We start from the raw sequence: 17,801 nt of genomic DNA, 5'->3' as shown, positions 1-17,801 counted from the left end.
TTTCTGCTTGTTAAAACTACAATCTTACACATCATTATGATGTGATAATCAGTATTAACGTTACAATGAATTTCCTCCCAGGGCTTTTCCTATCTCTATATAAAAGGCAGTTTATATGATGAAGATCCAACTAAGCAGCTTTAGGATACTGACGTCTGCACACCTCACCTGCAACAGTACCTGAAGTAAGACTTGTCTATACTTTTCAGACATTATAGAGTATTTCTAATGTACTTTAAAGGGGAAAGGGAAGAATAAATAGTTCTTACCTTGCTACTTCTTTTATTGTTTTATTTTCCCTGTAGTGAAGCAGCCATTTCCATCTTCCATTTTCATTTAGGTTTTCCAGGATTTTGACAAGCTCCTTGAGTTGAGCTGTAGTGTAAGTTTGGCAAGAAATGACGTGCTTAAGGATTTGATTCATCATAGTCTAGTAATAATTCTTTGTAAAATAGAAGACTCAAGCTTGAGTATGTCTTCATTGCCACTTAATGTGGTGAATACTCTGAGAGTACACCCTGTGGCCTGCCCCTGGACTCAGTCCTGTCAGCTCACACTAGAAACCAGGGCTCTGTGAGCAGCAGCAACTAAAGCTCTGAACTAGAGAAGCAAAGTGACAGAAACAGATCTGCTACTGATTTCATCCCAAGTGACCTCTCAGCAGCCAGGGCTAGCCAGGCTGAAACCAAGTGCCAGACACTCCACCCCAGTCCCTCATGTGGGTGGCAGGAGCCCAGCCACCAGAGCATCTTAAGCCTCCTTTTCAGGCAGTTTGGTAGGGAGCTGGATCAGAAGCAGAGCAGCTGGGACTCAAGTCAATACCCTGATATGGAATGTTAGCATTGAAAGTCCGGGCTTAACCTGTGGCACCACAGGGCTGGTCCCTTTAGAAAGAATACAGTAGGAGAAGGGAAATCCGAGGGCCTATGGAACTGTATCATATGATGATGATAATAAAAAGAAACAAGCAAAAAAAACCACATAAAAAAGGAAAAGAAAAAAGTAAAGCCATATCGGAAGCAGTAACCACAGTGAATGTTAATGTGATCAAAGCTACACTGGATCGTATAGTGTCGGCTCTGAAAGAAGTGAATTATGTATTCAAGGAAATTATGCAGGTTTTTATAACCATTTTTAGGATATTTGGTGTCAGCAATATGGTATGGATAATATTGTTCAGAAAATGAAGGCTGGTTGAAAGCAAAAAAGTAAACATCTAGCTGATGAGTTAAATTTAAGAACCCGAAATCTGTGAATGATAGTGCTAGTTAACTGTATGACCAAGGAAAGGAATTCATAAGCAGTTTTGGTAGTAAGAGATCAGGTTAAAGGGTCAAGAAAACTAAGGGAATTAAAAAGTGCTCAACTGAATAGAGATCAGAAATTAAGTCCTCCCAGACGACAACTGATATTTCCTAAAGTTGACCATTTCCTTTTGACAAATTAGATTTTTTGGGTCATGGAGTGAAGAAAAATTAATCTGACTAGACTTCAAAGAAAGAACCAACAAAGGAAAATAAAATACCAACCTAATGTTAAAGTTTCCAATATTTTGTCATCTGATACCACAAATCCTCCTGCGCAAAACAGCTCTTGATAGGTGTACTCTAGCATGTCCTCAGGACAATCTATTCCAGCAAAAACAACACCAGGTTGATGCTTGAGCTCCAGCAAAGAAGGAATCTGTTAAACATAAAAGGCCCTTATCAAAGTAGTTCACTGGCCACGCTTTGTCACTTTTCTAACCCAAGATCTCAAGGCTCAGGAACAGCTTAAAATATCTGTATCCCTGATAATTTTGCTAACAATAAGGAATGTCTGTACATTTACCATAGCAGCTATAAATCCACCACAGTTAATTACAAAGAGGAGTTTGAAAAACCCCTAAAGGCTAGAAAAAATGATTCACAAGGGGACAGTGCATGTGGGACTTGGGCCTGTAACCTGCCAGATTACACATTCAGCATCATTACATTTCCAGCTCACAGTGTCAGTGCAACTGGAATTTTCACCCACTACTGACACCACCAGCATTATGCACCTAGCCCATGTCCCCATTCTTTTTCGAAAAGCATTTGTAATTGTCCACTTAACAGGACAATATCAAAGTGTGAGAAGGATACTTTAAGCTCTCCTAAACCAAAACTGATTGCTAGGTATTCAAATGATGAGAAAATTTAGCAATTTCTCAACTCTTCCTAGTTCCCCTTGATTTAATCGAAACATTTTCTTGACTTTACAAAATAGTCTTCCTTACAAATATCTTGGCAATATTGCAGAATTTTATATTGCATCTTTATCCCATTATCTTGCCATGTAAAGGCCCAGGGGTAATGTGTGTTAGCTTCTTGCCTACATATAAAGGCAGTGATGAATGCAATCTAGTCAACATAGAACAATGTAAGTGTCTAGAATACAATTATTTGTGAGAATTTCAAACCTACCTGATGCAAATGTGACGCTATATCTTCATTTCTAATGATGACTATTAGTGTATCTTCCTCTTTCTGTAAAGCTTGGCAAAAATGCTGAGGTTCAATTTCCATATGGCCTTGTTTCCTCAGAATATTCTGTAGGATTTACAAATAATGATTACTAAAACCTGGGTTACTTTCAGATACCTACTTTTTTGTTTAATAAAAAACACACTGTTTACTAGATTGTACTCTAACATGACAACATAAATGGCAATTTTACTTATGGAGTAAATGAGATCCTTTTCTAGATAAAACAGGACTCCTGGTGCAGTGGGCAGGTGCCACTTGAATGCGGTATCCACATCAGAGTACTCTTGTCCACTCTTCTTCCCACCCAGCTGCCTACTAAGGAGGAAGACGGCCATGTGCTAGGGCACCGCCAGCTCCATCTGCTTTTGACCATTTGGGGAGCAAACCAACAAAGGCAATAACTTTGTCTTTTGTGTGGAAAGAGGGAGGGGGACAGAGCTGCAAAAGACAAAACAACAAACCATAAAACTACTGGTTATTACCTGGATTTAAAATTTACTTCAAAGGTAAAGTGGTTTATAATAAATCTTCCATGTCCATAAACTACCAAAAGCTAACTTTTGTTTACCATATTGATCTAGTTAAGTTCACCTTCAAGTGACTTGGGGGATCTTGGGTATTTCCTTTTTTGTCACCGTCAATGATGTCTCTAGGACTTTATGCAAAATATAACATACCCGTGCACTTTACCATAACAGGGACTGATGTTTTAATAGACGGTTGGACCCATATTTTTGAGTAAAATAGGTAATCTTTAAACTATACATGGTTGATTATGGTTGATTGTAAGGTGCTGCTATAGTGCACTTCACTTTTTTTTTTTAAATTGGAAAGTCAGATTTACCAAGAGGAGGGACCAAAAGATCTTCTATCCACTAGTTAACTCTAAAAGTGGCCTCAATGACCAGAGCTGAGCCAGTCTGAAAGCCAGGAGCCAGCCTCCTCTGGGTCTCCCACACGGGTGTAGGGTCCCAAGGCTTTGGGCTGTCCTTGATTGCTTTCCCAGGCCACAAGCAGGGAGCTGGATGGGGAGCGGGGCTGCTGGGATTAGAACCGACACCCATGGTCCGGCATGATTGTGTAGTGGTAAAGGTCCTAGCCTTGCACGCACCAGGATCCCATATGGTCACCAGTTCTGATCTGGCTGTTGCAGTCACTTGGGGAGTGAACCATCAGACAGAAGATCTTCCTCTCTGTATATCTGTTTCTCCAATAAAAACTTAGAAAGTCTTAAATAAATACATAAACGAACAATACTCTCAGCTTTAAAAAAAAAAAAAAAAAAAAGAACCAACACCCATATGGGATTCCAGGGCATGCAAGGTGAGGACTTTAGCTTTTAGGCTACAGCACAGTGCCCCACTTTACTATTCTTAACACAGTAGTAACCAAGTTTTGCTGGGAACATCTATGTAAGTAAAGAAATTCCTCGGGCCCGGCGCCTTTGCCTAGCGGCTACAGTCCTCGCCTCAAACATGCCGGAATCCCATATGGGCGCTTGTTCTAATCCCGGTGGCCCCGCTTCCCATCCAGCTCCCTGCCTGTGGCCTGGGAAAGCAGCCTAGGATGGCTGAAAGCTTTGGGATCCTGCACCTGCGTGGAGACCCAGAAGAGATTCTTGGTTCCCGGCTTCAGATAGGCACAGCCCTGACCATTGTGGTCACTTGGGGAGTGAACCATCAGACAGAAGATCCTCCTCTGTCTCTCCTCCTCACTGTATATCTGACTTTGTAATAAAAAATCTTAAAAAAAAATTCCTCCACCTTGCTTCCCCTTGTGGGAAGCATCTGACATTATGTTTGAGTTTCTTTTGCACCACCTTCATATTTCTATGGAAAAACTGTATGACCATAATTTATTTCCTTTAAATAATAAATTGTTAGTGTTACTTTCTATGCAAACTACTCAAATTTAAACAATTTTCATTACTCAAAGCATGGCATGATTTTCAAATAACTTAAATTTCTTTTAATAAAAAGCCTAATGAAATACTTAAGCCATCACTAATTTTCCTAGTAAAAAAATGAATGCATGAAACCCCATGGTGTTTTGGGTTGTTCTATTGTCAACTTCGATGTCATATCTTCATCTTTGAGGTGAATGAGCCTAACACTCCATCATTCCTAATCCTTCAGAACTCTGTAGGGAAGAGTGATGATCTAGTATATGTTTCTAAGCCTTTGAACACATTTACCCTGACTGGTACATTCTCAAGTTGACTTTAGAATGTGTTTACTTTCTCATTCAGTTTTACCTTTGCAGAAAACTTTTCATTTATTATTGTCACTCATAGCCTCATGCTTAAATATCACCATGGAACAATACATTCACTACAGAAAACTAGCAAGATACTTAGAAGTACTTCTACCTCAAGTAAAACTTAACATTACTATTTCTTGTGCATGAAAATTAAGATCACCTGCTTTGGGAAGGAGGCATGACTGAAGATGATCAGTAATCTTTAAACAATGGCTTCCCACACCCTATTAAGCTTCCTTTAAGCTGCGCAGTATGCTAACAGCTCGTAATAGCTATTTACCTTCCTGTTGCACAGTAACTTATTATCTCATAATAATTGTGTATACTAGGAAAAAAAAAAAACAAAACCTGTTCTCTTGTTTGGGCTCCTGAAAAAAAAAAAGTAACTGAACAGATTCGCTGCAGCCAAAATTGTGACTGGACAGATAAGCTCGGATTGACTGGAGTTACCTTGTGACTCATTACAATATTAAGTAACACAACTCGGTGACATTTAAGCTATCATCTTGAGGAGGTTCATGGAGAAATATGATGTGTTAATATGCATGCTCAAAGGACTTTCCCCATCCCTTTCTTCTGTACTGTGCTCTGCCAGAGTTTTGCTCAGATGTGTCACATTCACCCTAGCTCCATAAATTCTCAAATCCCCTAAATGGGGACATGTATCTGATTTTTACTGTTTTTGTTTGTTCCTTATCCTCTCAACAGGCCTGTAAACACTTTTTTTCAGGGTGCATTCTATAGTTTTCTAAGAGTGCATGCAAGTGAGATAAGCCTGTTGCTCAACAAGTACTGCTTTTGAGAAGATGCAAACAAAAAAAGATAACAAGTATTTTGTTCACTATGGCCAAAGAACAACATGTCTGAGGATTGACTGCTGACTCTATTATACCACAGTATAGTATGAGATATATTATTAACCAAAGTTGAATTTTAATTCATGTTGAAATAATTTTCAAATTGAGTCTGAACACCAAAAGCCTTCAGAAAGATTGAGAACCCTTCAATGCCTTGTCTTCTCAACTACAACTTAACCCAAATGGCATGGAATCCAGATCAAAGACAAAGGAAGGGCACGGTGAAATGAAAAAGGAAATCCTGCAGCCATGTATTAAGAATCTTGAAGAGCAAAGGGATCTTATGCTCTTCATTTAAAAAACAACAAACATGGCTCTTCGGAGATGGGTGATTTCAGGATTGGGACAGGTCAAATAGAAGATGAGCCTAGAACATCATACTGCACTATAAAAGAGTATAAAAGTTCCCAATGAATTATGGGGATCTGTCAAAAGGACATGGAAACCAACATAAAGGGACTCCCATAGGTTGGGTCTAGGACAATCTGAGTTTTACAGTAATACTCTAAGTATAATAATAATATGGACCATGATCCCTACTGACATATAAAAGCAAATGGTTAAATAAATATAAAAGAATGGAAAGTTCTATTGCAGAATACTAATATATTCAGAAGGAATTATAAACTTTATTACCATCTGGCAATAATCATAACTGATCAGTAAAGAATTAAAAGCAGTTATTAACAAATCTGGTGCATCAAAGTCTGGCAGGGAATTGGGTTTTTACTTGCAGTCTGAAATGTTTCCCCACTTTTTCCTACCACAATGATATTAACTTTACACTGGAGAAACTTAGAATCAGAGGACAGTGATCTGGTATCATGCAGCAAAGAAGCATTGTATCTTGGTGTTCTTGCTTATAGTGAGGCAACGTATGAGGAAAAAACATGAACACAGCTGGAAACGTTGCCAAACAACTGGCCTTGCAGTCTACAAAAACTGTCAAGATCATAAATGATAAGAAATGACACGGGAACTATTCAAGATCAAACACATGGAAAATTTCACACACTAGATGCAGAAGGATCAGAGGAGTACATGGTCATACTGGATTAATGCTGACTTTCAGACTTTTAGGGTTGCACTGTGATCATATACAACAGCATCTGTATAATCAGGTACACTTAACTATCAAGGACACTGGATATACAACACATATGCAAATGGCTCTGAAGCACTACCAGAGTAACTGATCAAGGGATTCAGAAACCCTCATGTAAATTCACATTTTTTAGACAATATAAAGCACTGCATGAAATGCAAAGGAAAGGAAAGAGAAATTCTGAGAGGATAAAATAAGGAAGCCAGTTATGAATCAACATATAGTTTCCTTCTAAATCAGAACTCACCATGGTTGTATCATTTAAGAACCATACTCACCAGAATATCAGTTATTTGAATAGTCAAACAAGGCAACACAAAACAAGAAAACACAACCAAAACCAAGAATTTCCTCTGACCAACGTACACGAAGCCTGGAAATAACTTTCGAAGATTCTGTATTTCAGCACTGGAAATAGTTTGGACTACAACTTTTCATGAAAATTAGTCACTGTACTACTGAAACATACAAAAAACAGAACAAATGGCAGCTCCTTGCAGGAAAACAATTTCTGGTATGCAAATAAAGATTGAACTGTGAAACCTGAACACCACATCACACCCGAATTTCTTCCTCAAGCCAGGAATGTTAAAATTGTTACTTACAAAAGTAAAATTAGAAGGCAATAAAAATATGAAAATAAACTGGCACTTTACCTTTATTCTTGAGAAAAATGATTTGTCTTCTGTTTCAACAAAATAGAACAGGAAGGCATTTCTATAAGCTTCTTTGACCACACTTTTCAGTTTGACATGTAACTTGGCACATAAGTCTGTAATCATGTCCTCAACTGAGACGGACTGTCTTAGGAAAGATGGATCTATCTCTTGAGATGGGTTTTCTCCAGAATCATCGTTTAAATCTTTGTTACGGAAAATTTGGCTGTTATTCATCATTACCTTGTTGAATTCAGCATATTCACTGAGAATAAGAGAAATATCGCTCTGGGATTCTTTCAACATACTGTTGTGTTTCAGTTTGTTGAGGTGGAATGAAGCAGTCCGATTTCTTCGAGAGCTTGTAAGATTTCTACTGTAACTACTCTCCTCGCAAGGTGAAGGCAGGCTATCAAGATGGCTTGGTGAGTGACCTCTCCATGGCTGACTCTCTTCCCCGTCATCTGAATGTACAATTGTTACCAGAAGGGGACTTCTACTCCTGGATGTAGGATGTCGAAGTGGAGTCTCAGGTGCCTGTGTAAAGGATAATGTTCTATCCAAAATTTGGGTAGGTGATCCCTTTGAGAAGGTGGAATAATAATCCTGGGAATCCTCATTCCTTACTATTTGTTTTAGTTTATGTATAAAACGCAGGTACTCCAGATCTAATGTGTTCTGGGTGAGGTCATCTGTCACCTGCCAAGTACTTGCCCAGACGTTGTGCAAGCCACAGTATGTCATGGAACTTTGCTGTCTCTTCGGGCTATGCAGATTTTTTGAGGTATCATTGAGATCTTTTGTTACAGTAAAGTTAGGGTAAGTTCTGGGAACACCATAGAGATCCAGGATCTGGACACAGTGTGGTACCCATTTATCTTCTTTCTTTGAATCAGTGACCTGGTTTCTGGGTGGAATGCTTGTTTCCAGCTCCAGAATTTTGTCAGAGTAGCTGCAATCTCTGTTAGCATCATTGTTTAAGCTCATAAAAGAGTCAACACCATCTTTTGCAGCATCTTCTTTTCTCCTGGTATGACTACCGTTCAAAGAACAAGAATCTTCCACATCTAATTTAGGATTTCTACCATTCCCAACAGTATCTTGGTTATGGTCTCCACAAAGTGGCTCACAGTATATGTCAGAATTTATCCTGCTCTCCATATCTATGCCTAGAGTTTCAGAATCAGCTTCAGCCCTGTACTCCTCATTAGTGCACTTTCTGTCCTTTTGCTCCTTAGAATCTGCACAAACAAGAGAGTTAAAGGATTCTGGAACAAAGAAAGCAGAGGGCTCTCTCCTGATATTTTCACTGGTGTCTGCTATTTTTTGGTAAGGACCAGCATACATGGGGAAAAGCCCACCACTCAATAGTTCTTTTGTTTCACTCAATGACCTATCTTGCAGCATGCAGATTTTCTGTTTACTCTTTATAAATGTGCTTTTAGACCGAGAGCTGCTAACACCTAGATTTGTGTTATCTTCATGTAACTCAGCTTCAGTTTCATTATTAAGCAAACTGGCCATTCTGAGTACTGAAATTTCCTGTGTTCGAAACTCTGGTTCTACACTTACTGGTTTGGCGTAGCAAGTTAATGTAGTACTATCTGAGGAAGAACCATGCTTTGGGATTTCTAGGTATGTACCATCAGGTTCATCAACAGAGTCGGAGTTTGTAAGATTGACCTTACTTGAACTGCCACTGTCTGTTTTCAAGTCACTGTGAGGTAAGTTTGTCTTAATGCTTTTAGGGCTAGTCTGCTGTTTTAATGACATATCAACAATTCCACTTGGATCAGTTGTAGACACTAATGTGTCAGCCAAAGACTTACTCTCAGTAATTTTTCCAGGACAAAATGGAGATTCACTTAACTCTGAGACAAGATGCCGGTTCTCTGTGCTAATTTGTTGCAAGGGATTTCCCGATTTTACCAGTTTTTCAGGAGAATATTTGAGGTTGTCTTCATATTTAAAAGTTGAGGCAGGATCGTTTAACTTTGTATCATTATGCTGCACTTGCTCTGAGAAAGATAAACCCTCATGTTGCTTACTCAGAGTATTTTCCTCAATTGCTTCACTAGGTAGTGTTAGTCTATCTTTTCCTCCTGGCTGACTGGTTAACACTAGAGGTATTTCAGCAGACAGATGCATTTGCTGTATCTGAGTTATCTTATCTTGACCTAGTATGGCATTGTTAGGCCCAGTAACAGAATTTTCTTTTTCTGCTAAGGTTAAACCTCCTGACACAATCTGGGAGAATTTATTACTTATCTCATATTGTGTACCATAAAGTTTTAAAGTGCATGGTGTCACAGTCTGAACTGGTCGTGTTTCTTCAATTGAAACTGGTGGGTCAGGATTAGAAGCTGGTGACGTTTCTTCAATGAGAGAATCAAAGTGAAAATCAGAGGTAACAACTTCCTCAGCAGTTTCAAGGGTACAAATTTCTTTAGAAAGTACTAAAGTAACTGGTTGTAACTTATCAGTGTTTCTCTCTTTATATTCTAATGGTTTTTCTGATACAGCAGGATACACTGAATTCACTTGTCTGTTTTCCATGAGGGTCACCTCTTCTGGCTCAGCCATTTCTTCACATATATCCTGAAGTTCGACATTTGAAATTTGAGCATCCTTAACGTGCTCTACTGCTTCGGAAGACATTTGTTCTCTAGGACTTGTAGGTGGCGATGGTGTTAGAGTTAAGTCAATATCAGAATCCTCCCCTGGTAAATCTAAATTAATTTCATCTCTATTTGGAGACAGACTGGTTTGTTGTGTGTCAAATACTGAACTGAATGTTTCAAAATGAATACTTCCATTGTTTAGATCACTGCTGTCATTCCTTCTTAGGCCTAAGGAGTCATTTGATATATTGATTCTTGATGGAATGTAATTAAGCAAATATTTTTTCTCCAAGGTGATAGAGGCTGATGATGAGGCAGCTTCAACTTGTGATGCCTCTAGTATTTCTGGAGATAGGCTAAAGTGATTCTGAGTCTGCATAAATAGTTCTGGAGGGTATTTCGCTTTATCATTGACTAATGGAGAATTAGAACTGTTAACTAATGATGATGTCTGCATTCCCACTACATTACCAGACGTTGATGAGGAAACTGGAAGAGACACCTCTGTCTGTACAGAATACGTTTCTTTAGCAAATCTCTCGTTATCTACTGAGGAGACGGAAAGGTAATTAGTGCCTTTCTGGTCTGACATTGTTAGGGATGAAATATCGCCAAGACTTTGTGCTTGTGACTTCTCGAAAGCAGATATAGGATGTCCAAGATCTGCAGCAGGTGATGCTTGCTTAATCAACTCTGTATTAACGGTAACTGGTTTGTCACCTCTATTTATAACTTCTGTTTGTACTGGTAGATAGGCATTTTTGTCAAAAGTAAGAGTAACTGGTTCCACATTAATCATTACATACCCCGCATCATCTGTCCTTTCCAAGGAAGGTTGACATTCATTAATGGGGGTATCCTGATGGATATGGCTATGTAAAGTACCTGTGTGTGTTTGCATATTTGCATGAAAAATATCATCATCGTTTTCAAGGGTACTGTACATAGACTTCTGACACACCACTGATTCACTGCTGCTCCCATTATAGGTTGCAGTGAATGGGGCTTGTGCAATATTATCATTATAAGGAACCACAGTTGTGTTATCAAATTGCTGAAATAATTTATCTTCAACAGGATTAGGAAGTCCATTAACTTGGGTATTTCCAATACCAGAAAGCACAAAATTAGAAGTCTCTAATTTATTTGATGAATCTTGCTTATCTTTTTCCCCAACTACCTGAAATGGCCAAAAGGAAAAAAAATTAAATGTTAGTTAAATAAATAAGCTATTATTTGAAACTTTCCCATAAAGCAACACTGTAAAGTAACTACAATTCAGATAAAAGTTCCTTATTCTATAGCTATCCTCATTACTTAAAATTGGATATAACTCTTTCCTATTTTAATACTTCTTATTCCACAAGGCAACAGAAAACTTAATGTGGTTTTCATTCATAAATTAAAAAGACTGGATTAAATGGTAACAAGACAGGTGTAGGTTATAAATTGGCAAAATAAGCTGAGGGCAATTCTGAAAGCGTTAACAGGCCATTCTGTTTTGTTAAAAGTCTGAAGCTTTGTCTTTTTCAGAATAAGGCAGAATGAGGAAATTACACAATGCATTACACCTCTGTAATATTTGAAGCATTATGCTCACAGACTGCGTACCATATCTTCAAGCACAACAGCAGTCAGGATCTGTGTTTCAAATCTCTAAAAGTTTATTTTTCTTTATTTGAAAGGCACAATAACTAAATGAGACAGCAAGAGCCATCTTCCATCCAATGGTTCACTTATCAAATGTCTACTACTGCTGGGGCTAGGCAAACCAGAGCCAGGAATTCCATCTGTCTGCCCCATTGGTGGCAGACCCAAACACAGGAGCCATCATCTACTGCCTCTCTTTTTCAAAGTCTTTCTGTCTTAATCAAAGACACATTAACCTAATAACACAGCAGCGTGGGCCTGAAAGGTAGAGTTTTAAGCACACACAACATTAGCAAACTCTTGATGACAGAAGTCTGAGAACTTTTCTGTGCCATCATCTCCCTACCTCTTACTCCTCAATCATGCTGTGGTTGATAATATTTTGCCACCCTATGGTCTTAATGAAATACCAACATGGACAATCTTGATATATTTATATTTAAGCAAATAAAAAATTATTTTTACAACACAGCTATTTATTTATGGGTGGAGGAAGAGTTAGGAAGAGCAAGTAAGCTCTTTTGCACTGGTTCACAGCTTAGATACCTGCACTGGCTGGATCTTAATCAGGCAGAAGCCAGGATCTGGAAACTCAACCCATGTGGGTACTAGCAACTCAGCTACTTGAGTCATCATCTGCTGCCACCTGGAAATGTATTAGCAGGAAGCTGGAAGTGTGAGCAAGTCAGTACTCAAACTCGGGTTCTCTAATTCTGCAGTGTGATATTTCTAAAATAAAGTCCAATAATTTTAAAAGAATTCAACTAAACATACGACTACAATGCTGCTGTCAATCTGGAATCCCTTCCATACTTGTGTGTTTACCTACTGAGGAAGGGAATGGTATATACAATACATATGTGTACTTTTTCAACTGCAGGCACTATAACCGAAATGAACTGTAGGCTGAGAACCCCTAATTTGAATTCACGATCTCTGAGTGAATTCGAATTCAAACTCCCACTGCTGAATTCAACTTTCCAAATTCTAGAGCATTTTAGATTTTGCATTAGCAATTCTCAACTGGGGAGTATCTACACAAATATAAAAAATCTGAATCACTTTTTGTCCTAAGCATTTGGGTAAGACAGACTTAACCTGTATAAAAAATATAGGGGGACTGTTCACAATCACTGATGCTAATATTCCATTTTATAGTCATTACTGTATTTTCATATTTGTCAAAAAACCTTCCTAAAATTAGTAAGATGAGAGTTACATTACTGTTAAATATTACCATAACCAAAATATAACTTGAGAAACTACCATGTATATGTGACCAGCACTGCAATGTAATGGGTAAAGCTGCCATCTGCAAGGCCAGCATCCCATATTGGTGCCAATTCATGTCCCAGTTCCACTTGTGCTCTACTTCTGATCCAGATCCATGGAAATAGACTGGGGAAAACAGCAAAAGATGACCTAAGTGTTTAGATTCCTGCCATCCACATGGGGAAACCAGAATGAAACCACTGATTTGACCTGGCCCACCATGGCCAGTGAGAAATTCATCAGTAGATGGGAGTTCTTTCTCTCTTTCAAATAAATAAACCTTAAAAAAAAAAAACAAAAACTAGTATGTGTATGGATAGTAAGCAAAATCTACCTAACTAAATTATATATTCTTATTCTATGGTCATAATTCTTAATTGTATTTTTATGTATCTCTTTGACAAGCAGATCAATTTTCTGAACCCCATTTTCAGGGAGGAAAAAAATAAATACACAATACATATACATACACATATATAAATACATATGAAGACAAAGATATGCATGTATGCATATTTATGTATTTATACAAATATATGTATATAAATATAAGGGTACTTCAAAAATGAGAAAAAAGTTTATTTTGGTACAAAGAAAGTTTGAAATCCATGCATTTTCCATGATTTTTTTGGAAATTCCTTGTATATACACCACATACCCTGAATGTGACATTGACAAGTATCTATATTATCTAGATTTGAATCTTGATTATTCACTGCACAACTTTAAAAAAATCTCCCTGCTTCTCTGTACCCACAGTCTGCTCATCAACAGTGAGATTAACAGTCCTTACCTGGTTGGTTTGAGAACTGAGTTACTGTAATTGAAGGGTTTGGGACACTCTAGCATATATACTTCAGAAAGCCTAACTTGAATAATGATATTGCTTATTTGAAAATACTTATAGATCCCCTAAGGCTTGGTTTACTTGTAGGTCCCCAGTCAATCAAGGTTTAAAATTGTCTATGCAATGTTAACACTGACATCACATTATTCTAGAGTAAATCCATGTTAAAGGCTTAAAGAACAGGAATTTTGTCAATTCTTTTATCTAGGATTTTGTTACAGCTTTCTGATTTGTTCCAATTAATAACTGAATTATCTGTTATGGCTGACTATCAGACAATAACAATGAAATAAAAAAGTATATTTTCCATATTTAAAAATAGTTATCAACAATAGTTCTCATAATTCTAGCATTTACTTCAAAATAATTTAAAATTATAATATAATAATTTAAAATATAATTTAAATATAATAATTTAAAATTATTTTATTAAAACATGGGTCTTCAAAAATAATTTAAAAATAATCAGTTTTAAGGTTGATCAAAGTACTCTTCGTATTTATTAACATGTCTGATTCTGAAAAATATTCTTTCTAGGTAAGACATGAGAGGTATATGTGTCACTTCCTTAAAAATTAACAGGGGCCGGTGTTATGGTACAGCAAGTTAAGCTTCTAGTTGTAACTACCACAAACCATACTGGAATGCCAGCTTGAGTCCAGGAGTTCCAGTTCTGTTCCTGATCCAGCTCCTTATTACTGTGCCTGGGAAGGCAGAGGAAGATGGCCAAAGTATCTGGAACCCTGACCCATGTAGGAGATCATGGCTTAAGCCTGGCCCAGATCTGGCTGTTGCAGCCATTTGGACAATCAATGAATATTCAGAGAATCTGTTTCTCCTTCCCTCTGTTGTTCTATCTTTAAAAAAAAATAAATATTTCATTTTAAAACCTCAAGAAAACAACCTGAGAGAATAAACATATACTTCAAAGGATAAAGCTAGTAACACAATTACAAATACTTAGCTCAAGATGTTTTTTTTGCTCCTTCTTTCTACCAGGATGACAAATTTACCTGCAGACAACTGAGATTTTAGGCTAATAATCCTTTATACACCTAAAGAATCTTATACAAATAAGATTCAATACAAATAAGAATCTTATACAAATAAAAACACATTCTAAATGTGACTTTACATACAAAAAAAGCTGAAAATTTCTTCAAAAGTAATGCCAACATTTACAGTATTTGGTCTTACCTCACTATTATATGAATAGATGAAATCCTGGCATTCTGAGGTATCTAGGTGATATTCTCTTGCAAAAATTTCTTTCTGTTCACACAGTTGCAAGCCTTTGACAGGTGGTGATTTAATGTAAGGAAGCAAACAGTTACGCTCAGGGAAGGACAGGTTGGCAGCACAGCCTTTGCAAATTTCATTTGTCTCCAACAGAGGGTCGGTAGAACATGTTTCCATTTTGGAAAACTCCTCAATTTCACTGAGTTCAAAAGATTCCGATGTACTATTTATAGACACATACTTTGCTGGGTTGCTGTGTTCTACCACTTTTCGGGATGATCTTATGACCTTGTTCTGACTGCTATAAAACAGAGCTACCCAGATATGAAGTAAAAGCTTCACTTCTTCCACATTATCAGGCAAATCAGTATTCCAGGGCCTAAGATTTTACAGAAAAAGAAAACACATAATAATAATTGAAAATGGCTCTTTTAGCTGCTAATAAAAGAGTCTCTAACATTAACCTCAGCTTTGTATTTTCTTTTAAAAATTAAATGATGAATAAACTGGAATTAACATAACTATGATTCTAACCCAATCATTTCAGAGAACAGAATTAATAATCAGTGTATTTAGGTAACTTCTTTTAAACTGTGAAACTTGTGAGACTCATCATCTCAACATGGGTCTACCAACTCGTACTTCAGCATTTGCTTTTCTATCACATAAACTTTTTTTGGACACAATATATTTATGATATGATAATGCTTTCAGCTGCTACCCAAATCTTATGTCTTGGTTTCCCTAAGTCAGGCTAATTTCTATTTTTGTGTTTTAGTAAGTTTTCTTATCTTTGTAGTAAGACAGATATAGACAATAATTTGGTTTTTTTTCCTAATAGTTGGGAAAGTTTAAAGATTAAACTATCTCTGGGCAATTTTGCAGAATTATACTGTTTTTAGATTACAGCTAATATAAAGCTACAAAGGAATATGTGAAACACTTCTGGCCTCTGAAGGGCAAAAGTAGACCGACACAGTGAGAATGACTGAGAGAGGCTACGTTGTTAGGCTACAATTCAACAGGATCAAGGCTAAGGAAATTATCCATATAAATAAATGCAAACAAAAGTATATATGAATATGTGCAAGGGAATAAATCTGATACCTATAAGGTCCATTTGGTCACTTCCTACAGCTAATGCTGTTAACAGTGATGGTTACTATTTATTTTGTAAGGCCAGTATCACCTCTGGATATAGCTATTGCTAAAACCAAACTCTTCTAAGCTGTCAACAGACTATCATCCCTACATTGACATCATCTGGAAGTTTGTTAGAAATGTCATCTTTTGGTTTCAACCAAACAATGCAGAACCTACAGTTCACTGATATCCTTGGATGAACCACATACACAATGAAGACTGGGGAGCACTGTTCATATAACTCGCCCAGGACAGATGTAATAAACTCAAAGAGCCTGGATTCAAACCTAGGTTAGTCTAAACTGCAAAGCCTGGCAGTTAACCACTCTACTGTAACATCCTCTTTAAGAAGATTTATAGAGTAACTCTAAATAAAATCATTCAGCTCCTATCACTGACAAATTGAAGCCAGAAATAATTTTTTGGAATGTTTTTTTCTGGAATCCATTCTGCAGAGCATCATCTGTATCTCATACAACTTTATATTAAGATCTTGCCTAAAACTCATATTTGAAGGAATACCGCAAAATAGAAATCCACTTATAAGCCTCTTGTTATCTTTATCTCTGACACTGATAAAACATAATCTATTATCCCCGATTTCCAGTAAGCATGTTTGCTTGATATTATTATCATACTATATGTTTCACACACATACAAAACTTTTTTTTCTCAAAATCTGGCAAAAGTTTCTTGTCTTAGTACACTGATCTCAACAGAACAATTACATCATTTTCACCATGTTTGATTTATACTTACCCATGTAATGCTCTTACAACAGTTTTCTCTAGTGGGTTATTTGTATATTTGCTATCTAAGCTGAATGCATATTCTGCCTCACATTTGAATGTGACCTGTAAAGAGTCATCACAGCTAAACACGGTACGAAAGCAAGAAGAATCTTTAAGGCTGGAAGACATCAATCGACTCTTGCGTTTTATCAATGGACCCTCAGAAAGTTTTTGTAGAGGGGAGGTATTTTGCTGATGCCGAAAAGGCATGACTTTTCCTACTGGGGTTCCTGCTTCAGGACCTTTTGTTCCATTCTTGCTAAAGGCAGGGCCCAATACTCCTCTCTGTTGTAGATATTTCTTGGAGTGTTCTGCAAGGAGTAGGGCATATGAATGTTCCACAGTAACCGAGGTGTTTTGGCTTGCATCTGAAAGGTCTGATGTTTTCGCTGCAAGTGCTGACTGGACTTTAGCAGGGTCCTGGCTATAAGACACCAAGCTGTCTTCCTTTTGGCTGACAGTTAAATCTGACCCTGAATTACCCATCATTTCAGATGGCTTAATTTGTCCACCTTTGTGACTTTTAATTCCCCTATGGTATTCATGGTCAGATGTACCTCGCAAAGTACTTTCTTTAGAGAATGAAACATCGTTTTGTGGCAATTCAGAGCAGGGAAGGTTTCTAGACTCAGTTGATGGTGCAGCAGATGGTACAGCAGAGCGTAATGCTAGATCAGCTAACATGTTTAGGGCCTGGGAATCACAGTTGATAATGGAATCTTCAGAAAGATCTTTCTGATCCACTGTGGTATTTTCTGGTTGAGTAGCTGTATTTACACTATCTTTTGGGTCATCTAATGAAACTTCTGATTCAAGTTGTGAAGCAGTTTCTCCTTTGGCTTACATACAAAAAG

At 37.4% G+C, this 17,801-nt stretch overlaps 1 protein-coding gene across 6 annotated transcripts in view; it reads right to left on the bottom strand.

The window, feature by feature from the left end:
* Positions 1 to 17,801, bottom strand: part of TASOR2 (transcription activation suppressor family member 2) — a 69,394-nt gene that overhangs the window by 3,137 nt on the left and 48,456 nt on the right. For all 6 annotated transcript variants that reach the window (XM_040967937.1, XM_040967939.1, XM_040967935.1 and 3 more), the window contains 6 exons: positions 16,916 to 17,786; positions 14,972 to 15,392; positions 7,385 to 11,185; positions 2,445 to 2,570; positions 1,530 to 1,683; positions 270 to 375 (listed from right to left, as the gene is read on the bottom strand). In XM_040967937.1, the coding sequence (XP_040823871.1) occupies positions 270 to 375; positions 1,530 to 1,683; positions 2,445 to 2,570; positions 7,385 to 11,185; positions 14,972 to 15,392; positions 16,916 to 17,786 (5,479 nt within the window). The remainder of the gene's footprint in view (positions 1 to 269; positions 376 to 1,529; positions 1,684 to 2,444; positions 2,571 to 7,384; positions 11,186 to 14,971; positions 15,393 to 16,915; positions 17,787 to 17,801) is intronic.

Source organism: Ochotona curzoniae, unplaced genomic scaffold (genome assembly GCF_017591425.1).
Source record: "Ochotona curzoniae isolate NIBS_2020 unplaced genomic scaffold, NIBS_Ocur_1.0 scaffold_4683, whole genome shotgun sequence".
Classification (NCBI taxonomy): domain Eukaryota; kingdom Metazoa; phylum Chordata; class Mammalia; order Lagomorpha; family Ochotonidae; genus Ochotona; species Ochotona curzoniae.
Note: the sequence above shows the minus strand (reverse complement) of the source record. Positions and strands in the feature narration are given on the sequence as shown.